This window comes from Manis javanica, chromosome 1, assembly GCF_040802235.1.
Source record: "Manis javanica isolate MJ-LG chromosome 1, MJ_LKY, whole genome shotgun sequence".
In the NCBI taxonomy this organism is placed as follows: Eukaryota; Metazoa; Chordata; class Mammalia; order Pholidota; family Manidae; genus Manis; species Manis javanica.
The window spans coordinates 163,926,019-163,949,822 of NC_133156.1; the positions used below are offsets into that span (position 1 = coordinate 163,926,019).

Sequence of the window (23,804 nt, forward strand, 5' to 3'; positions counted from 1 at the left end):
CACTTTTTTATTCTTACTTCTGTAGAACAAGTATCTGTTTAATCATCTCCTTTTATTAAGAACCAAATAGGAGAGCTTACTAAATTTAAGATCTCTTCATTATTGCTGTTTAGATTTTTGCCAAGCTTTGTGTTATAAGTTTATCCAATACTATCTTATCAATTCTATGCAATAACCCCATTTTATAGATGAGGATGTTCAAACTCAGAGAAGTTAAATAACTTGCCAAGTCTAATTCCAATGCTTGTGTTCCTAACTAACCATTATAATACCTTTGTCTAAATCCACCTTTACCTGAAACAAATCTTTGATTATTTTCCTTAATGATGAGTGCTATAAGTAGAATTATTAGGTCACCTGAATTTTATTCTCAGCCTTGATAATGTATTTTTGTGTTCATTCTGATATATTTGTAAGCCCCTGCTTTTTGCAAGGTCTTGTACTAAGAGTGCGTTGGAGCAACAAACTAACTTTCAAAAAGAAGCATAGATTGTTACAATCAAGTAGGGAAGTTATTTTAATAACAATTAACTCTAATAAAATTTTAAAAGTGATAATTACCAAATGAGACATCTAACTAAATACTGTAGGAATTTAAAGAAAGAAGATGTGATTTGCAACTGCTAGCAGAATGTCTAGGGTCAGAAGGACGAGAGGTGACTTATGAAATTAAAGTTATGCTTTAATACCATTTCCTCTCAGATTTTTTTGAAATGTTTGGAAGCTCTGAGCTCAAGAAACTGTCACCATTAGAAGTCAAAATACTATGTAATCGTAGTTAAAAATACTTCTGGATACTCTTAATTCGTAGTACCAGGTTTCTTTTTTTATTTTTAAAAAATAGTTTGCTCTCCATAGTTCTTTTGTAATCTGTTGGCATCTGGAAGCTCTCAATAATCTCTATTTCACTACTTAACTAAGTTCAAATGGAGTATGTGTCTTCAGTACTTCACTTGAGTTTTCCATTTTGTGAGTCATTTAGTTAAATAATTATGAACAACTCTTTTTGTGCCCACTACTATGCTGGATAAGGACATTTGCCAGGAACTGAGCAAGATTTCCAATAAAGCAGTTGATGGGCATTACAAAGAACATACTTGAAAATGGATGTCGTGATCTGTATCAGTGCTGTCTATTTTTTTGTTTTTCTTTTTCTTATAGAGTTCTTTATCACCTTGGAGCAGGAATAGAAAAACTAATGATAGAAAAATAACATAGTGTTTTAGTCAAACTTTAATTTGAATTCTTGTTAACTACCATTAGATATGTGACTTTGGTTATTTAATCTATATGAACCTCAGTTTCCTTATGTGTACAGACATAATATCTCTATTGCAGATTATAATATTGAATGAGCTCTTATAGGAAAATCCCCTAGCTAAAAGTTCTCTAAATATTCATACCCTTTTCTTTGTTCCCCAATGTGATTCAGAGTCAAAGAATGGAATGATAGTATTAAATTCAAAAGTAAGGGTGATACTTAAGGGCTAAATTGCAGTTCCAGGCTAAGTAGGAACTCTAGAGTAAAAGAATAATCTTTTTGAGTGGGCAAAAAGCGGGAATTGAGTGATTCAAGGTTTAGGATAGATACATTGACTTGGGAGTAATGATTGTATGAAACATGGCAGAAAAGGGGAATGGTTCTCTCATGGAGAAACCTCTATTTATTGAATAGTGAGTGGATGTGGAGTTGTAGAGAGAAAAGGAACTGGGAAGCCGCACTCTGTGGTTTATTAGTAGGCATAGTGGAATCTGTAAAAGCAATAGTTAGACAGACCTTGATTCAGGTGCTGAAAAAAAAAATCCAAAGGATAAAGAAATGGATTGTGATGAGTGGTTAAAAAAAAGAAGAAAAGTAATGATTCAGTGAGGGCATTATAAGACTTGGTGATGAGAAGCAAAGTGAGGATTGTGATTTCATGGCCCCAAGGTGGTATTCCCACCCATTCTGGAGCAGGACAGTTGAAGTTGCTGTTGAAGACAATTTCTGTTTGCCTGCAAAGTTTGAAAGAAAACCTGAGAAATTAGTCTAGAATAAAGAGAGTTTTCAAAAAGGAAAATTAGAGAATATGATTGAATGAAGTACATGTAGGTTAAATAGCCCTTTAAAGTTCAGGTCTAGGTTAAGTAGAAGGAGATTGGTGTCCCATAGAGGGTCTTTAGACAAAGAAATAAAAGTAGCACTGACATGGGAAGCAGATTGGACCAGTACTGTAAGAGGAGAGCATAAGATATGGAGTCAAGAGACTGGCCTAGAGTCTTGGCATTGCTTGCTACTAGCTTGTGTGATCATAAGCAAATCAATTTCTGTGACTCAGTTACCTTACTTGCAGAATTAAGAAATTGAACTAAACTTCTGAGGTCCTATTAGGTCCCTGTCAGGCCCCTGTTAGGTCAGTTCTAGAGCATTGTCCAGTTCTGCAGTGATGGCAAGATTGTATTTCTGCTCTGTGCAGCATGGTAACCACTTGTTATATATGGCCATTATTCACTTGAAAGGTGGCTAGTATGACAAGGAAGGAACCTTGTTTTTAACTTGAGAACATTTTAGTTAAATAGCTACTTGTGCTATTGGCTACAATATTGGCCAGGACAGTTGTAGACCTATCACTCTTGGGTTAATTTTTTTTCTATGTCATTTTCCTATGCCTTTCCAACATTGCTATCGGAATAGTTACTTTTATCACAATTGATTTCTTAAAAGAACTAGGAAGGAAAGAAATAGTAAGTTGTCTTCTAGTACTGTCAACTAAATAGCTTATCCATAAACTGTTGAATGAAACTTTTAAAAATGAGAGCTACGTATCACAAAGTTAAGATATTTTTGGACCAATGAGTTGTTTTTCATATTGTAGTACAGTACTACATGCAGTGAATCATGTTGATGTTCTCATAACCTAGAATACTAAAAGTGAATGTGTGTTTATTTCTGTATTGCCTTAGACTATCATAGAACTCTCTGAAGAGCAAGATGGTCTTCACTTTCTACCCCATGCCTCTTCATCTGTACAGTCACCCTGTGGTTCTCCAGGCATGAAGCAAACAGAAAGTCAACAACTGGCAGATGCTAAAGCCAAGATAAGAAGGCTTAGAGACGAACTGTAAGTTGCTTATTTTCAAGTTTCATTGAATTTATATGGTCACAGAGTTGACCTAAGTAATGTGTATAGACCTGTGGCACATACAGCAATGGTTCCCATTAACTAGCCTGTGTCAGAGTTTTACTAGTATTTGTCAAAATGAGAAAAATAAGGAAACTGGCATAAGGATTTCCTAATGCTAAATCTTACCAGTCTAAACTATGTCCTTTATTCCGGATTTTTGTCCTTCCTATCTTTCTAGTTTTAAAATATCCTTTCATTTATAAAATAATGTTCTTCCTTGGTATTTTGGGGTCTTCTTAATTTTTTTCATTTTAACATCCCATGAAATCCAAAATACTAGCATCCACCAAATCAGATCAACAAGTCTAGCTCTTAAAATTAATGTCATAAAAGACTGAATTGTTAGCATAAAGTATTACAAAAAAATTATATTGTGTATGTATTCTCTGTACTGAGTAACAGAAATGCTTGAGTCATGTACTTAGAAATGGTAAATACTCAGATTGGTTAGTGCTGATGTAATTATATTTATTTAGTCTTCAAAGATCATTATAGGAAAGTCAGTATAAATGTCACATAGGCATTCCTTGGTGAAGAAAATGTCGAGGCATACCTCATTCTATTGCTCTTTAATTGCATACTTGGCTTTACTGTGCTCACAGATACTGTTTTCTTTACAAATTGAAGGTTTGTGGCAATCCTGTGTCAAGTAAGTCTATCGGTGCCATTTTCCAAAAGCATTTGCTCACTTCATATTTATGTCACATTTTATTTCAACTTTTTCATTATTGTTAAGTTCATTATGGTGATCTGTGATCGGTGATCTTTAAGGCTACTGTAATTGTTTTGGGGTATCACAAACACACCCCAAAGTTAATCCATAAGTATTGTGCATGTTCTGATTGCTCTAACAACCAGCCATTCCCATCTCTCTCCATGTTCTCGGGCCTCCCCATTCCCTGAGACACAACAATATTGAAATTAGGCCAGTTAATTACCCTACGATGGGCTCTAAAGTGTTCAAGTGAAAGGAAGAGTTGCACATCTCCCACTTTAAATCAAAAGCTAAAAATGGTTAAGCTTAGCAAGGAAGGCATGTCAACAACCAAAGCAGGCTGAAAGCTAGGCCTCTGGCGCCAGTTAGCCAGGTTGTGAACGCAAAGGAAGAGTCCTTGAAGGATATTAAAAGCGCTACTCTGGTTAACCCATGGATGAAAAGAAAGTGGAACAGCCTTACTGCTGATCTGGAGAAAGGTTTAGTGGTCTGGATAGAAGACCAAACCAGCCACCACATTCATTAAAGCCAAAGCCTCATCCAGAGCAAGGCCCTAACTATCTTCAATTCCATAAAGGCTGAGAGAGGTAAGGAAGGGGCAGAAGAAAAGCTGGAAGCTAGCAGAGGTTGGTTCTTAAGGTTTTAGGAAGGAGGATGTCTCCAAAACACATCTAAGTGCAGGTGAAGCAGCAAGTGCTGACGCAGAAGCTGCAACAAGTTATCCAGAAGATCTGGCTAAGGCAACTCTTGAAGGTGCTGCACTGAGCAGTGGATTTTCAATGTAAACAAAACAGCCTTGTATCAGAAGAACTTGTCACCTTGGACTTCCATAACTAGAAAGGAGAAGTCAAAGCCTGCCTTCAAAGCTTCAAAGGACAGGCTGGCTCTCTTGTTAGGGGGTAATGCAGCTGGTGACTTGAAGTTCAAGCCAGTGTTCATTGACAATTCTGAAAACTCTAGGGCCCTAAAGAATTATCCTAAGTCCACTCTACCTGTTCTCCATATATGGAACAACAAAGCCTGGATGACAGCTTATCTGTTTACAGTATGGTTTACTGCATATATCAGGCCCGTTGTTGAGACTGACTGCTCAGAAAAAAGATTCCTTTCAAAACACTACTGCTCATTGGTAACACACCTGCTCACCCAACAGCTCTGGTGTGGAGATGTGCAACAAGAGTAATGTGTTTGCATGTCTGCTTATACAACAGCTATTCTGCAGCCCATGGATCAAGGAGTAATACTGACTTGCAAGTCTTATTCTTTAAGAAATACATTTCATAAGGCTGTAGCTGCCATAGATAGATTCCTTTGATGGATCTGGCCAAAGTAAACTGAAACCTGGAAAGTAGTCACTATTCTAGATGCCATTAAGGACATTTGTGATTCGTGGAGAGAGCTCAAAATTGTCAATATTAACAGACTTTGGAAGAAGTTAACTCCAGCCTTCATGGATGACTTTGAGGGGTTCAAGACTCTGAGGAAGAAGTAACCGCAGATGTCACAAACACAGAAAGAGAACTAGAATTACAAGTGGAGCCAGGAAATGTGACTGAATGGCTGCAACCTCATGGTAAAACTTGAATGGATGAGGATTTCCGTCTTGTGGATGAGCAAAGAAAGTGGTTTCTTGAGATGCTATCCATTCCTGCTGAAGATGCTGTGAAGATTGTTGAAATGACAACAAACGGTTTAGACTACTACATAAACTGAGTTGATAAAGCAGCAGCAGAGTTTGAGAGGACTGACTCCAGCTTTGAAAGATGTTCCACTGTGAGTGAAATGCTATCAAACAGCATAACACGCTCCAGAGAAACCAGCCACGAAAGGAAGAGTCTGTCAGTGTGGACAACTTCATTGCTGTTTTAAGAAGTTGCCCCAGCCAGCCCAGCCTTCAGCAAGCACCACCCTGAGCAGTCAGCAGCCAGCACCATGGAGGCAAGAGACTCCACCAGCAAAAAAATGATAATTTGCTGAAAACTCGGGTGATGGTTAGCATTTTTTAGCAATAAGTATTTTAAAGTTAACATTAGACATAAAGCTATTGCACACTATTAACTACAGTATAGTGTAAACCTGACTTTTATATGCATTGGGAAAGCAAGAAATTCATTTGACTTGCTTTTTTGTGATATTCACTTTATTATGATATTTGCTTCATTGGGGTGGTCTGGAACCAAACCTGCAGTGTCTCTGAGCTATGCCTGTAAAGACATGACCAGTCTCTAGTGGAGATTTTTTATTTTGCACTTCAAAAAGAACAGAAGATTTTTGTGTTTGGAGTTTTTTCTTTTTACCTTTTTCCTTGATTTGTTCTCCTAGATTTGGTCTTCAGAGTATAGATTTAAATTTAAAGACAAAATATAGCAATTAGGTTTATTTACTGATTATTTAAAACATTTGGTTTAAAAATCTGACTGAATATACAAGGTATAAAAAATACACAGTCTGTAGGAAAACTTGAAAACAAAAAAATACAGTTTTCATTGTGGATGTCTGCATTATTATGTACCTGTTGAAGTGAATATGCCCAGGATATTCTATAAACAGCTGCACCAGGGAAATTGGAGGAGAGATTGCTGTTCTTAGTTCGACTGACAGCTAATGGATAGCCTAAACAGTGAACACTAGTTGGTTCCATATAATTTAGCATAATCTTCTTCAGTATTTAAAGTATGCAATTAGAATTGCATTGATGGCTGTGAATTCATTTAACATTTTGCACTATATTAAAATTTGATTTTTAAATAAAACTTACTTGGCCATGGAGTATTTTAAAATTCCAAGCAACTTAAAGTGATTGATAAAATTGAGTGTCTCATATGTTGGTGGAAAAATGTAAATGAGGATTTTAAATGAGTAAATAAATGTGCCAGATAAAGCAGGTATTCCCAGTAACTAACATTTTATCAAATGCCATCTTTGTTATTCTTTGAAAATGCATTCCTTCATGGATTTCTTCTATTAACATTAGTTTTATGTATTTTTGTTGGGACAGATCTTGACTAAAGTGATAAGGTGTGGGAATCATGGTAGGTAAAAATAGTTCAGGTTGCCTTATACCTAATGGAAATAAATAATTGTAATGAGAACATGCAATGGATAGCATAATTACTTATGGGTAGTACATTGTAATATAATTGCTTTTGATTTATTAATATACAGAGTAAAAGAATAATTTGTGAATTGGATGGAAGAATACGTAATTCCTTATAAATTTCACTATTTGCATTAGTTAACATCAAAAACTTCATTTTTTTCTTCTCTTTTTTATTGAAATATAGTTGACATACAGTATTATATTGTTTTCAAGTATACAACACAGTGATTCAACAGTTACTCACATTGTTAAATCCTCACCCCAACTAATGCAGTTGCTATCTGCATAGAAAGATTTTACAGAATCATTGATTGTGCACTTTGTCCCTGCAACCAACTTACATTATGATTTAGATTTTGTGCCTCATTATCTCTTTTACCTACCCATCCTAACCCCGCCCCTATGGTAACCACCAGTCACTTCTCAGTTATCAAAGACTTTTTTTAATAATTTTCTCTGCTTCCTTGTATCTCATGTATTCAGAGTTTTTCTTTCACACAAATTGTGTATTTTTTTAAAATAGATTTCTTGAGATATAATTCATAAATCAGAAAATTCATGTTTCTAATGTATACAATTCACTGATTTTTATATAATTCATAGAGCTGGGCAACCATCACATACCATCTAATATCAAGTAATTTTTAACACCACACAAAGAAACTACATACTCATTGGCAGCCATTCCCTGCCCCTTTTTGCCCAAGGCTCTTGGGAAGCATTAATCTACTTTCTAGTCCATGGATTTGCCTATTCTGGACATTTCATATAAATGAAATTATATACTATGTGGCCTTTTGTTACTGGCTTCTTTCACTTAGCATAATGTTGTCAAGGTTCGTCCTCATTCTAGCATGTTTCAGTACTTCATTCCTTTTTATGGCTGAATACTATTCCATTACATAGATAATACCACATTTTAGTTATCCATTTATGAGTTGTATGTTTAGATTGTTTCTCCTTTTTGGCTTTATAAAACAATGTTACTATGATCATTCATATCCAAGTCTGTATGTGGGCATTTGTTTTCATTTATCTTGGTGGTTGTGTACCAAGGAGATATGCTGTGTTATATGGTAGCTCTATGTTTAGCCTTTTGAGGAACTGTCAGACTGTCTGCACTATTTTACATTTGCACCAGCAATGTCTGAGGGCCTGTTTTTCCATATCCTCACCAATACTTATATTATATTCCTATTTGGTTACAGCCATGCTAGTAAGTGTGAAGTGATACCTCATTGTGGTTTTGAGTTGCATTTCCCTGATGACTAATGATGTGGAGCATCTTTTCCTGTGCCTTTTGGTCATATGTGCATCATCTTTGGAGAAATGTTTATTCAGTTCCTTCGCCCATTTTTAAATTGAATTTTGAGATAAACTTTTAATCAGTGAAGTTACATGAAACTGGTGTTATATAAGCAGTCCATATAGCCTGCAGTTGAAACCTAAAGGACTTTTAGTCATTTCTGACTTGGTAGCGAAAAGGGAGGGTGGAAAGAAGTTTTCATAGAGATAGTCACATTTCAGCTTTAGTAGACATTAACTATGCTGAAAAAGCTTATTTGGGTGTTGTGAGCAGAAGGTGAAGTTGAAGAATTTCAATACGATTTAAGGAGGGCAATGGCAAGAAATGAAGTTGAAAATGATGGAGTGAATACCAATGGAATATTATTCAGCCATAAAAAGAAAAGAAATCCTACTATTCGCAACAACATGGATGGAGCTTGAGGGTATTATGCTCAGTGAAATAAGCCAGGCAGAGAAAGACAAGTATCAAATGATTTCACTCATTTGTGGAGTATAACAATAAAGCAAAACTGAAGGAACAAAACAGTAGCAGACTCACAGACTCCAAGAAGGGACTAGTGGTTACCAAAGGGAAGGGGTTGGGGTGGAGAGAGTGGGAGAAGGGGATTAAGGGGCATTATGATTAACACACATACTGTAGTGGGGGGCACGGGGAAGGCAGTATAGCACAGAGAAGACAAGTAATGACTCTATAGCATCTTACTATGCTGATAGACAGTGACTGCAATGGGGTCAGGGCAGGGGGACTTGATTATGGGTGACTGTTGAAACCACAATGTTGTTCATGTGAAACCTTCATAAGATTGTATATCAATGATACGTTAATTTAAAAAAGAGAGGGAGGAAGGAAAGGAAAGGAAGGAAATGATGGAGGAAATACATGGAGGGTCATATATGTAGTACTCAGAAGTTCAGACTTTAAACAGCAGGGACCAATTGAGGATTTTTTTGTGTAGGAGTGTAATATGATCCGATTTGTGTTTTACTAAAGACATACTAGTCTTAATAACTGACTCTTAGTGAATTTTTAGACTAAAAAAATCTGTTGACAATGTGAAGCTCGACTGAAGGGCAGTCCAGGCATATAGTGTGAGTCTGATGCAAAGTTGTAACAGTGAAGTTGTAGAGGAGGTTGGGGAGAAGGCAGGATCTTAGGTATAATTCCTGGTTTCTTACAATTGGTTTCTATTGGGACGGTGATGCCATTTACTCAGATAGGGAACATAAGAGGGAAGAAGAATAGTAAGGTAAAAGACAAATTTAGTTTTTGACATATTCAGTTTGAGGTACCTTTGATATATCTCCATGGAGATGATCCCTGGATGATTAGTTCAAATTCAGAATAGAGATCTGGAATTAGTAGGATATACCTGATACAGAATAATAGCAGCATTGTGCATAAGAGTTGAACCTTGGGAGTGGTATGACTGCCCGAGAAGAACATGAAGAATGAGAAGAATGTGATCTGAAGAACACAATATAAAGATGTTTAAGTGGTTAAGGGCAGACTTCACCATTTATTAGCCACATTACTGTTTCTTCACACATATTATTCAACCATATTATAGATGTATTCATACATATGCATTACTCTGTCTCTTCATAAAAATGAAACTTCTAATATGTACCCTGGAGAGAGGCTGCCTGTAGCTTATGATCAAGTGCATGAGCTTGAGAGGCATTCTGCCTGAGTGGGAATCCTGGCCCACCACTTAACTGAGTGACTACGGCCAAGTTACTTAATCTCTCTAAGATCAGTTTCCTAGCCTATTAAGTAGTAATAATTATTGTGCCTATTGTAAGGTTGTGTGAGTAAATTGTCAAGTGAACAGTGTCTAGTACATTAGTGCTCAATAAATGTAAGCTGCTATCACTGCTACTGTTTCTTTAGAGGGCGCTTGTGAGGATTAAGTGCTTGGCAAAGTGAAAAGTGCTTAACCAAAGTGCTTGGTACAGATAATTCGAGTTTGATAATTTTGGCCAAAAGATGGGCACAAAACATGAAATCAGTGAAAGGGCTAGAGTTAATGTGTAGAGGAGTAGAGACACCTGAGTGTGGAGTCAGGAAGTCAAAGGACAGTGTTTTAAGGAAAAGAATGGAGTTGATTATATTAAATTCTGCTAAAAGATCCAAAAATAATCCATTGGATTTGGCAGTAAGGAAGTAATCAGCTCTTGAAAAACAGTGTCAGTGGGGAAGTGTGGATGAAAGCCTCATTGCTATAGATAGTCAAATGAGTGCAGAAAGAAATGATTATTGAGGCTGGAAATCCTGGATAACTCTTGGAAAAATTATTTAAATTAATATTGCACATAAATCAAATTGAATTTCAGATGGCTTAAAGAGATAAATGTAAAAATTAAATAATGATGAAAGAACCAAAAAGGAATATAGAAGTATATATATATATATATATATATATATATATATATATATATATATATATATATTTGTCCTCTAGGTAGGGGATATCTTTGCACAAAGCAAAGAAAGTGGTTGCTCTGTTTTTTTATTTTTTATTTTTATTTTTATTTTTATTTTTTTCACAGTACAACTTATCCTTTATTGTGGCACATTGAACTTGATTCCAGTTTTTTCACAATTATAAATAATGCTTCAGTGAACATTCCTTGATTAATCTTTTTTTTTTTTTTGAGAGGGTATCTCTCATATTTATTCATCAAATGGTTGTTAACAACAATAAAATTCAGTATAGGGGGGTCAATGCTCAATGTACAATCCTTAATCCATCTCAAGCCTAATTCTCGTCAGTCTCCAATCTTCTGAAGCATAACGAACAAGTTCTTACATGGTGAACGAATTCTTACATAGTGAATAAATTCTTACATGGTGAACAGTACAAGGGCATTCATCATAGAAACTTTCGATTTTGATCACGCATTATGACCTATAAACAATCAGGTCAAATATGAATATTCGTTTGATTTTTGTACTTGATTTATATGTTGATCCCACATTTCTCCCTTTATTATTATTATTTTTTTTATTTTTAATAAAATGCTGAAGTGGTAGGTAGATGCAAGATAAAGGTAGAAAACATAGTTTAGTGCTGTAAGAGGGCAAATGTAGATGATCAGATGATCACGTGTGTGCCTATTGACTAAGTATTAATCCAAGCTAGACAAGGGCAGTAAAACATCCACGGGTGCAGAAGATTTCTCTCAAAGCAGGAGGGGTGAGGTTGTGAGCCTCACCTCTGTTGATCCCCAAATTCTCACCTGATGGCCCCCCTGCGACTGTGCCTGTCTTAGGTTGTTCCTTCCTTGAGGAATCTTACCCGTCTCTGGCTAACCAGTCATCTTCCAGGGCCATACAGGGAGATGTAAAGTTGGTAAGTGAGAGAGAAGCCATATTGTTTGAAAAGGTTAGCTTTTTACTCTTTGCAGATTTATGCCCTGTGGCTTCTATAACCAGCACTTGTCTCGAGGTATCTTTACCACCTGGAGGAATTATGATGCTCGGTAAATTCGATATGAGGCATGAATTCTATTTAAGGGTTGTAATTAGGAAGGAAGAAGAAAAGCTATAGATGTAGCATATGGAAGAAAACATGGGAGGATTGATTATTTCTTTGACATATCTTCTTGTAGAGTATCTTAAGTATGTATAGGTTTTAAACTACTAACTAATTTGCACACACATATTAACATAATAGGAATACGGTGACATAAACAAAGCAAATCTATAATTACCATCCATCTCCAGTGAAGCCAAGAAAACCATTTAGGCACCCTAGGCATTTGTGAAAATTTGTCTGTGATATGATGGATATTGTCCAGCTGTGCTTGAACAGTCTGAGAGAAATCAGACAAATTAAAGCAGCCCATTTCTGGGATCTGTTCACATCCCATATGTTCTTTTAACCGTAGATAGTCTATAGTCATAAGATTTTGGAGCGCTACAACTTGCACCCCTCCCAACTCCTGGTTGAGTTCCAACAGTACAGATCCGGTCAAATTCGTTGTCTCACTGTATGCACATGCCAGCCTAGACATCTCCCTCCTCATTCCTGTGGCAAGTCCAGGAGACGGTGGGCTGGAGGCAGCCACAACCGCAGCATCGTCCGGATCCCTGTGGAGGCTTTTTGATGATCATCCCCTGGCACAAGTCCTCCAGAGAGTGCTGATGCCGGAAGCTCCTCCTCATATCGTATCTTAGTTCATTTTCTGGGTAGCCAAGCTAGGCCTTGATCTTCTGCATAGAAACAAAAAGACCCTTTGCCCACACTTTGACATACCCTCTATACCACTGTGCAGAACTCACTGGAGGTCAGCACACAGTAACTGATGTTTTGTTTTTTTTTTATTAAGAGAAAGGAATATTATCAGAAAAGAGTACCTCCATAGCTGATCATCTGAGACCATTTAAGTGATCAACATTAAGGATATTTAAAGCATGCGTTGATCTTTGATTTACCAATAGTTTTATCCTATCAAGGAGTAATCCCCCTTTTCTTTCTTTCTTTCTTTCTTTCTTTTTTTTTTTTTTTTAATTTTTAATCTACACTTACATGAAGAATACTATGTTTACTATGCTCTCCCCTATATCAGGTCCCCCCTAAAAACCACATTACGGTTACTGTCCATCAGCTTAGCAAAATCTTGTAGAGTCACTACTTGTCCTCTCTGTGTTGTGCAGCCCACCCTCCCCTTTCTCCCTCCCCCCGATGCATGCTAATCTTAATACCCCCCTTCTTCTTCCCCCCCCTTATCCCTTCCTGCCCACCTATCCTCCCCAGTTCCTTTCCCTTTGGTACCTGTTAGTCCATTTTTGGGTTCTGTAATTCCACTGCTGTTTTGTTCCTTCACTTTTTCCTTTGTTCTTATACTCCTCAGATGAGTGAAATCCTTTGGTATTTCTCTTTCTCCGCTTGGCTTATTTCACTGAGCATAATACTCTACAGCTCCATCCATGTTGCTGCAAATGGTTGGATTTTTCCACTTCTTATGGCTGAGTAGTATTCCATTGTGTATATGTACCACATCTTCTTTATCCATTCATCTACCGATGGACATTTAGGTTGCTTCCAATTCTTGGCTATTGTAAATAGTGCTGCGATAAACATAGGGGTGTATCTGTCTTTCTCAAACTTGATTGCTGCGTTCTTAGGGTAAATTCCTAGGAGTGGAATTCCTGGGTCAAATGGTAGGTCTGTTTTGAGCATTTTGATGAACCTCCATACTGCTTTCCACAATGGTTGAACTACTTTACATTCCCACCAGCAGTGTAGGAGGGTTCCCCTTTCTCCACAGCCTCGCCAACATTTGTTGTTGTTTGTCTTTTGGATGGCAGCTATCCTTACTGGTGTGAGGTGATACCTCATTGTAGTTTTAATTTGCATTTCTCTGATAATTAGCGATGTGGAGCATCTTTTCATGTGTCTCTTGGCCATCTGTATTTCTTTTTTAGAGAACTGTCTGTTCAGTTCCTCTGCCCATTTTTTAATTGGGTTATTTGTTTTTTGTTTGTTGAGGCGTGTGAGCTCTTTATATATTCTGGACGTCAAGCCTTTATCGGATCTGTCATTTTCAAATATATTCTCCCATACTGTAGGGTTCCTTTTTGTTCTATTGATGGTGTCTTTTGCTGTACAGAAGCTTTTCAGCTTAATGTAGTCCCACTTGCTCATTTTTGCTGTTGTTTTCCTTGCCTGGGGAGATATGTTCAAGAAGAGGTCACTCATGTTTATGTCTAAGAGGTTTTTGCCTATGTTTTTTTCCAAGAGTTTTATGGTTTCATGACTTACATTCAGGTCTTTGATCCATTTTGAGTTTACCTTTGTATATGGGGTTAGACAATGGTCCAGTTTCATTCTCCTACATGTAGCTGTCCAGTTTTGCCAGCACCATCTGTTGAAGAGACTGTCATTTTGCCATTGTATGTCCATGGCTCCTTTATCAAATATTAATTGACCATATATGTTTGAGTTAATTTCTGGAGTCTCTAATCTGTTCCACTGTTCTGTGGCTCTGTTCTTGTGCCAGTACCAAATTGTCTTGATTACTATGGCTTTGTAGTAGAGCTTGAAGTTGGGGAGTGAGATCCCCCCTACTTTATTCTTCTTTCTCAGGATTGCTTTGGCTATTCGGGTTCTTCGGTGTTTCCATATGAATTTTTGAATTATTTGTTCCAATTCATTGAAGAATGTTGCTGGTAATTTGATAGGGATTGCATCAAATCTGTATATTGCTTTGGGCAGGATAGCCATTTTGACTATATTAATTCTTCCTAGCCATGAGCATGGGATGAGTTTCCATTTATTAGTGTCCCCTTTAATTTCTCTTAAGAGTGACTTGTAGTTTTCAGAGTATAAGTCTTTCACTTCTTTGGTTAGGTTTATTCCTAGGTATTTTACTCTTTTTGATGCAATGTTGAATGGAATTGTTTTCCTGATTTCTCTTTCTATTGATTCATTGTTAGTATATAGGAAAGCTACAGATTTCTGTGTGTTAATTTTGTATCCTGCAACTTTGCTGTATTCTGATATCAGTTCTAATAGTTTTGGAGTGGAGTCTTTAGGGTTTTTTATGTACAGTATCATATCATCTGCAAATAGTGACAGTTTAACTTTTTCTTTGCCAATCTGGATTCCTCGTATTTCTTTGTTTTGTCTGATTGCCGTGGCTAGGACCTCCAGTACTATGTTAAATAACAGTGGGGAAAGTGGGCATCCCTGTCTGGTTCCCGATCTCAGAGGAAATGCTTTCAGCTTCTCGCTGTTCAGTATAATGCTGGCTGTGGGTTTATCATATATGGCCTTTATTATGTTTAGGTACTTGCCCTCTATTCCCATTTTGCTGAGAGTTTTTGTCATGAATGGATGTTGAATTTTGTCAAATGCTTTTTCAGCATCCATGGTGATGATCATGTGGTTTTTGTCCTCCTTTTTGTTTATGTGATGGATGATGTTGATGGATTTTCGAATGTTGTACCATCCTTGCATCCCTGGGATGAATCCCACTTGGTCATGGTGTATGATCCTTTTGATATATTTTTGAATTCGGTTTGCTAATATTTTATTGAGTATTTTTGTATCTACATTCATCAGGGATATTGGTCTGTAGTTTTCTTTTTTGGTGGGGTCTTTGCCTGGTTTTAATATAAGGGTGATGTTGGCTTCATAGAATGAGTTTGGGAGTATTCCCTCCACTGCTATTTTTTGGAGAACTTTAAGGAGAATGGGTATTATGTCTTCTCTGTGTGTCTGATAAAATTCCGAGGTAAATCCGTCTGGCCCAGGGGTTTTGTTCATGGGTAGTTTTTTTTATTACCATTTCAATTTCTTCAGTCCTAATTGGTTTGTTTTACTTTTGTGTTTCTTCTTTGGTCAGTCTTGGAAGATTGTATTTTTCTAGGAAGTTGTCCATTTCTTCTAGGTTTTCCAGCTTGTTAGCATATAGGTTTTCATAGTAGTCTTTAATAATTCTTTGTATTTCTGTGTAGTCTGTCATGATTTTTCCATTCTCATTTCTGATTCTGTTGATGTGTGTTGATTCTCTTTTTCTCTTAGTAAGTTTGGCTAGAGGCTTATCTATTTTGTTTATTTTCTCAAAGAACCAGCTCTTGGTTTCATTGACTTTTGCTATTGTTTTATTCTTCTCAATTTTGTTTATGTCTTCTCTGATCTTTATTATGTCCCTCCTTCTGCTGACTTTAGGCCTCATTTTTTTCTTCGTTTTCCAGTTTTGATAATTGTGATGTTAGACTATTCATTTGGGATTGTTCTTCCTTCTTCAAGTGTGCCTGGATCGCTATATACTTTCCTCTTAAGACTGTTTTCGCTGCTTCGTACAGAAGTTGGGGCTTTGTGTTTTTGTTGTCATTTGTTTCCATATATTCCTTGATCTCTATTTTAATTTGTTCGTTGATCCATTGCTTATTTAGGTGCATGTTGTTAAGCCTCCATGTGTTTGTGAGCCTTTTTGTTTTCTTTGTAGAATTTATTTCTAGTTTTATACCTTTATGGTCTGAAAAATTGGTTGGTAGAATTTCAATCTTTTGGAATTTACTGAGGCTCTTTTTGTGAGCTAGTATGTGGTATATTCTGGAGAATGTTCCATGTGCACTTGAGACGAATGTATATCCTGTTGCTTTTGGATGTAGAGTTCTATAGATGTCTATTAGGTCCATCTGTTCTAGTGATTTGTTCAGTGCATCCATGTCCTTACTTATTTTCTGCCCTTTGGGGTGAATGGCATGTTGAAGCTTCCTAAAGTGAACGCATTGCATTCTATTTCCCCCTTTAGTTCTGTTAGTATTTGTTTCACATATGCTGGTGCTCCTGTGTTGGGTGCATATATATATTTATAATGGTTATATTCTCTTGTTGAACTCAGCCCTTTATCATTATGTAATGTCCTTCTTTATCTCTTGTTCCTTTCTTTGTTTTGAAGTCTATTTTGTCTGATACTAGTACTGCAACACCTGCTTTCTTCTCTCTGTTGTTTGCCTGAAATATATTTTCCATCCCTTGATTTTTAGTCTGTGCATGTCTTTGGGTTTGAGGTGAGTTTCTTTAAGCAGCATAGAGATGGGTCTTGCATTTTTATCCATTCTATTACTCTGTGACTTTTGATTGGTGCATTCAGTCCATTTACATTTAGGGTGACTATTGAAAGATATGTACTTATTGCCATTGCAGGCTTTAGATTCGTGGTTACCAAAGGTTCAAGGTTAGCTTCTTTAGTATCTTACTGCCTTACTTAGCTCGCTTATTGAGCTATTATATACACTGTCTGGAGATTCTTTTCTTCTCTCCCTTCTTATTCCTCTTCCTCCATTCTTTATATGTTGGTTGTTTTATTCTGTGCTATTTCATGTTTCCTTTAACTGCTTTTAGTGGGTAGTTGATTTTATTTTTTGCCTTTAGTCAGTATTTGGTTGGTCTGGTTTTTTTGCTGTGATTTTATTTTCTCTGGTGACATCTATTTAGCCTTAGGAGTGCTCCCGTCTAGAATAGTCCCTCTAGAATACCCTGTAGAGGTGGTTTGTTGGAAGCAAATTCCCTCAACTTTTGCTTGTCTGGGAATTGTTTAATCCCTCCTTCATACTTAAATGATAATTGTGCTGGATACAGTATCCTTGGTTCAAGACCCTTCTGTTTCATGCCATTCTCTTCTGGCCTGTAAGTTTTCTGTTGAGAAGTCTGATGATAGCCTGATGGGTTTTCCTTTATAGGTTACCTTTTTCTCTCTAGCTGCCTTTAAAACTCTTTCCTTGTCCTTGATCTTTGCCATTTTAATTATTGTGTCTTGGTGTTGTCCTCCTTGGACCCTTTCTGTTGGGAGTTCTGTGTATTTCCGTGGTCTGCTCAATTATTTCCTCCCCCAGTTGGGGAAGTTTTCAGCAATTATTTCTTCAAAGGCACTTTCTATCCCTTTTTCTCTCTCTTCTTCTGGTACCCCTATAATACGGATATTGTTCCTTTTAGATTGGTCACAGAGTTCTCTTAATATTGTTTCATTCCTGGAGATCCTTTTATCTCTCTCTGTGTCATCTTCTATGCGTTCCTCTCCTCTGGTTTCTATTCCATCCATGGCCTCTTGCGTCTTATCCATTCTGCTTATAAATCCTTCCAGAGTTTGTTTCACTTCTGTAATCTCCTTCTGGACATCTGTAATCTCTCTCAGACGTCTGTAATCTCCCTCCAGACCTCATCCCTTAGCTCTTGTATATTTCTCTGCATCTCCATCAGCATGTTTATCATTTTTATTTTGAATTATTTTTCAGGAAGACTGGTTCGGTCTGTCTCCTTCTCAAGTGTTGTCTCTGTTATCTTTGTCTGCCTCAAATTTTGCCTTTTCATGGCGATAGAGATAGTTTGCAGAGCAGGCACGAGTGACGGCTGGAAGAACTTTCCTTCTTGTTGGTTTGTAGCCTTCCTCTCCTGGGAGAACAGCTACCTCTAGTGGCTTGTTCTGGGCAGCTGCGCACAGACGGGGCTTCTGAATCGTGCCTGGCCTCTATGGAGTTTATCTCCGCTGTTGCTGTGAGCGTGGCCTGCCTTGGGCTGCTGCTCTGATAAGGTTGAGCCGTGTTGTAGGGGGAACGGCCGGGAGGCTGTTTATCTCTGTGAGGGGCCTCCATGCTTCCTGCTGCCCAGGGGTTTAGAGTGCCCGGAGTTCCCCAGATTTCCTGCTGCTGAACTAAGTGTCCCAGGAGGTTTCTGTCCCGTGGTGGGGTCCCTGTCCCTTTAAGACTTCCAAAAAGCACTCGCTTTTCTTTGTCCCCAGGGTGCTGGCTGTGAGGACTTGCTCACAGGTCTTACTGTCCTGTTTCCCTAGTATCCAGGACCCCACACATGCACTGTGTCTGTGCTCTGGTGCGGATGGCGAGGGCTGGCTATTTAGCAGTCCTGGGCTCCCTCTCCCTCCCTGCTCCGACTCCTCTCCTCCCACCCGGAGCTGGGGTGTGGGGCGCTTGGGTCCCACCAGGCCGTGGCTTGTATCGTACCCCCTTCGCGAGGCGCTGGGTTCTCGCAGGTGTGGATGTGGTCTGGATGTTGTCCTGTGTCTTCTGGTCTCTCTTTTAGGAAGAGTTGTCTTTGGTGTATTTTCACAAATATATGTGGTTTTGGGAGGAGATTTCCGCTGCTCTCTTTTGGGAGGAGTCTCAAGCCGCCATCTTGGCTCCGCCTTTAATTGAGAATTTTTGTGCCACTTTATCCCCCTCACACTTCCCACCCACCCACTCCAATGCCACCCCCATAGTAAACACCAGTCCCTTCTCAGTGTCTATGACACTACTGCTGTTTTGTTCATTGGGTTTTGCTTTGTATTTATATTCCACAAATAAGTGAAATCATATGGTATTTGTCTTTGTCCATCCAGTTTATTTCACTGAGCATAATACTCTATAGCTCCATCCATGTTGTTGCAAATGGGAAGATTACTTTTCTTTTTATGGCTGAATAATATTCCATTGTGTATATGTACCATGTATTCTTTACCCATTCATTTATTGATGAATACTTAGGTTGCTTCCGTATCTTGGCCATTGTAAATAATGCAGCAATAAACAGGTGCATATATCTTTTTGGATCAAGGGTTTTGATGATTCAAAATTCCTAGGGTAAATTCCTAGAAGTGGAATTACTTTGTTGATAGGTGTTTCTATTTCTAATTTTTTGAAGACACTCCATGCTGCTTTGCACAGTGGCTGCACCAATTGACATTCCCATCAACAGTGTAGGAGGGGTCCCATTTCTTCACATCCTCACCAACACTTATTTCTTGTCTTTCGGATAGTGGCCCTTCTGCTGGTGTGAAGTGATACCTCATTGTGGTTTTGATTTACATTTCCCTGATGATTAGTGATATAAAACATCTTTTCATGTGCCTGTTTGCCATCTGTATTTCTTCTTTGGAGAAATGTCTGTTTTGGTCCTCTACCCATTTTGTAATCAGGTTATTTGTTTTTTTTGTGTTTAGGTTTATGAGCTCTTTATGTATTTTGGATGTTAACCCCTTATTATATAAATCATTTACAGATATATTCTCCAATACTGTAGGTCACTTTTTTGTTCTGCTGATGGTGTCCTTCGCTGTACAGAAGCTTTTTTGTTTGATGTAGTCTCACTTGTTTGTTTTCAAATTTGTTTCCCTTGAATGAAGGGATGTGTCCAGGAAAAAATTGCTTATATTTATGGTCAAGAGATTTTTGCCTATGTTTTCTTCAAAGAGTTTCATGGTTTCATACCTTATATTCAGGTCTTTGATCCATTTTGAATTTACTTTTGTGTATGGAGTTTGGCAGTAATCCAGTTTCATTCTCTTGTATGTAGCTGTCTTTTTCCCATTGTATATTCATGGCTCCTTTATGGTATATTAATTGACCATATATGTGTGGGTTTATATCTGGGCTCTCTATTCTGTTCCATTGATCTATGGGTCTGTTCTTGTGCCAGTGCTAAATTGTCTTCATTGCTGTGGCTTTGTATTAGAGCTTGAAGTCAGGGAGCGTAATCCCCCCAGCTTTGTTCTTGTTTCTCGGGATTGCTTTGGCTCTTCAGGGTCTTTTGTGGTTCCATATGTATTTTAGAAGTAGTTTTAGTTCACTGTAAAGTGCTGTTGGTATTTTGATAGGAATTGCATTGAATCTGTAGACTGCTTTAGGCAAGATGGTCATTTCGACTACATTCTTCCTATCTATGAGCATGGGATAGATTTCCACTTATTTGTCTTTAATTTCTCTCATGAGTGTTTTAGAGTCTAGGTCTTTCACTTCCTTGGTAAGGTTTATTCCTAGGTATTTTATTCTTTTCAATGCAATTATAAGTGGAATTGATTTCCTGATTTCTCTTTTTGCTGGCTCATTGTTAGTATACAGGAGTGTAACAGATTTCTGTCTGTTAATTTTCTATCCTGCAACTTTGCTGAATCCAGTTATTAGTTCTAGTAGTTTTTTCATTGATTCTTTGGGGTTTTCTATTTATAATATGTCATCTGCAAATAGTGACTTTAACTTTGAAATATTTATCAAGATGATTTGTAATCTCCGTTTCATTTAGCCCTCTTTCTGGTGTCTTAATCTGTTGTTTTGTTTGGAACATAGTTCTCTGCCTCCTCATTTTGTCAGGGTTCTGTGTTTTTTCTTTTCTATTAGATGGATCTGCTATGCTTCCTGATGTAGAGAGTAAAGGCTTTATAAAGAAGGTGTCTTGTGGTGCCCAGAAGCTCAGGACTCTTTCAAGTGCCTGCTTGTCCTTTCCTGTGGAGCCCCAGCTGCTGTTGGTGGGCAATGGGTGGGGTTGCCTTTCTGTATGTCTTCTGGCCATGGTTTATCTCAGTCTGCTGAGGCCCAGCAGTTTTCCTCAGCCAGGCCTATGTGATCAGACCAGTGGTTTCTGCTGGGATTGTTGTGGACTGGGCTGCCCTCCGCCTGCCCTGCAGCAATGGTGCGGCTGCTGCCTTAACAGGGTGTGTCAAGTGGTTTCAGGAGTAGGTGTACTATGTCAGGGTGCAGGCGTTGTCAAATCATCTGGTTGTGGAGTGCAGGGGTGCTCATCAGTGGCTTAGCTGTGTGATTGGATGGTGTGGGGCATGCAGCAGCTGTGGTGGGGTCCTGCAGTGCTGGGAGGGGTGTAGGTGTGCTGATTCAGTTAGTCCCGTGGTGGGTGAGTGGGGGTGCGCAGGTGTGCACTGGGAGCGAGGTGTGCAGTGGGAGCCCATATCAGCAGTGGAGGCAGCTGGTCATGCTGCCATGGCACACAGCTGCTAGAGCAGCGAGTCCTGTGGGTGCCCTCTAGCAACAGTGGGGCACAATTACCCAGCTTGGCCACCCTTGGGGAGGAAGATACTCTCATATCTGGCTCCTGCAGGCACCTCCCCAGTTGGGCTGAAACAGGGCTGTGAAAGCTGGGAGAGTCTCCCTCTGCCTGCCAGGCAGCAAGGTCCAATGCTGCTAGGCTGAGTGGGCTGTTGCATTGGTGGGGTACAGGAAGGCACTTCAGAGTGAGGCCAGCAAGGAGAATGGCGTATCTAGGGCTCCCATGTGTGCCCAAGCTGTTGGGCCAAGGGAGTGTTGGGGAGGTGTTGTCCACCTGCCCTTCCTCCTGCAGAGATACCTCCATCCAGCCCTTGCTCCTCTGGCTCCCCTCCCACTGCTGGCAGGTTTTTCAAACTGCTGCCTCTGCTTTTGGGCCTCAGCAGGACAAATGGAGCATGTCTGTCCTCCACAGGTGGCTGGTGTCTCATCTCTCAGAGTATTCCAGCTGTCCCTGGTGTCTGCTCCCTCTAATCAGCTGAACACAGTGCAGTGTGGACTCGTGTCCCCAGAGCAGATCTCCAGGGCCAGGTGTGCAGAGTTCCTGGGCACCTGTTCCCTCCCCTCCCTGCTCTGTTCCTCTTCCTCCTGCCTGTGGGCTGGGATGGGTGAAGGGCTTGGGTCCCACTCCATTGGTGCTCTGCCACTTTACCCTTTTCTGTGTGGTCTTCTCTTCTCCCCCGGGTGTAGATGTTCTGTTCTGCAGTCTTCAGTTCATTTTGGGGTTTAATTGGATTTGCTGTAGTTGCTTCCTGTGTGTGTGTGTGTGTGTGTGTAGATGTCTGTCTTGCCTTCCTACTCCTCCATATTCAGCCTCCCCTCCTGATTGCTCTATTTTTATAACAAATATTAAATATATAAACATCCAGAAAGAAATGAGTAAAATTAAAACATTTGAATATTCATCATAAAGTTAAACATAGAACTTTCATATGACCTAGATACTGTGCCTAGGTGTGTTCCCTCAGAATTGAAAACAGGGACTCAGAACAGGTATTTGTTATGCCTGTGTTCGTTGCCGCGTTCCTCCCGATAGCCAAAAGATGGAAGCAAGCCAAGTGTCCATGTACAGATGGATTCATTAACAAAATGTGCTATAAGCATATGAGAGAATATTATTCAGCCTAAAAAGGATGAAATTATCTTATCTGCTACAACATGAATGAGCTCTGAAAACAATTTGCTAAGTCAGATAAGACAGATAGAAAGGACAAATATTGTATGATTCCACTTAAATGAATTATCTTTAATAGGGAAATTTAGAGAAACAAAAAGTACTTTAGAGGTAAGGGGTTCGAGGAATGGGGGAGTTATTGCTTAATGGTTTCAAAATTGGGGTAATGAAGCTTTGGGAACAAGTAGTGTTGATAATTTAACAACATTGTAAATATAATTAATACCCCTGAATTATATATTTGATATGGTTAAAATTACAATTTTATGTTTTATATATATATATATATATAGCCACAATAAAAAATTTTCATAATTTTTAAAAAGCATTCAACAAACTACAAAGAAATATTTGTAAGAAATATCTTATAAATCACAAAAGTAATAGCTTTTTTCAGTTAAAAGACTTAAAATAATAGCTTTTTATCAGAAGAAGTTTTAGTGGCATAAAAGAAAGCACAGTGATTCTTTCTTTGTACTCAAATAAATGCAATTTAGAACAATATCAGCACTTTTTGGTTGTTAAATTTTTTCACATATAGGCATTTTTATCCTCTGCTGGGTGTATTATAAATTGGTAATGACTTTTCTGAAGATCATTTTGACAGTATATATCAAAAACTTTCAAACCTGCAATGTGTTTTTAGAAATCTGAAATATGTAAGTTTTATGTATAATTTTATTTACCAGACCATTATTCATTACAGTGAAAAATCGAATCCACTTAAATAAATTATAGTTTCTCTATCAAAGGGAATATTTTTCCATTAAAAATTATTGTTTTAAAAAATGTATTGGTGGGGTGGAGCCCACATGGCGGCGTGAGTAGGACAGTGGGAATCTCCTCCCAAAAACATATATATTTTTGAAAATACAACAAATACAACTAATCCTAAAAGAGAGACCAGAAGACACAGGACAACAGCCAGACTACATCCACACGTGCGAGAGCCCAGCGCCTGGTGAAAGGGGTAAGATACAAGCCCCTGCCCAGCGGGACCCGAGCACACCTCCCCCCCAGCTCCCAGCGGGAGGGAGAGGGAGCCTAGGACTGCTAAA

At 38.4% G+C, this 23,804-nt stretch overlaps 1 protein-coding gene across 1 annotated transcript in view; it reads left to right on the plus strand.

Annotated features, from left to right (window-relative positions):
- Positions 1 to 23,804, plus strand: part of LOC108388320 (girdin-like) — a 101,018-nt gene that overhangs the window by 47,763 nt on the left and 29,451 nt on the right. The window contains 1 exon segment of the mRNA XM_073240088.1: positions 2,944 to 3,101. Coding sequence (XP_073096189.1) covers positions 2,944 to 3,101 — 158 coding nt within the window.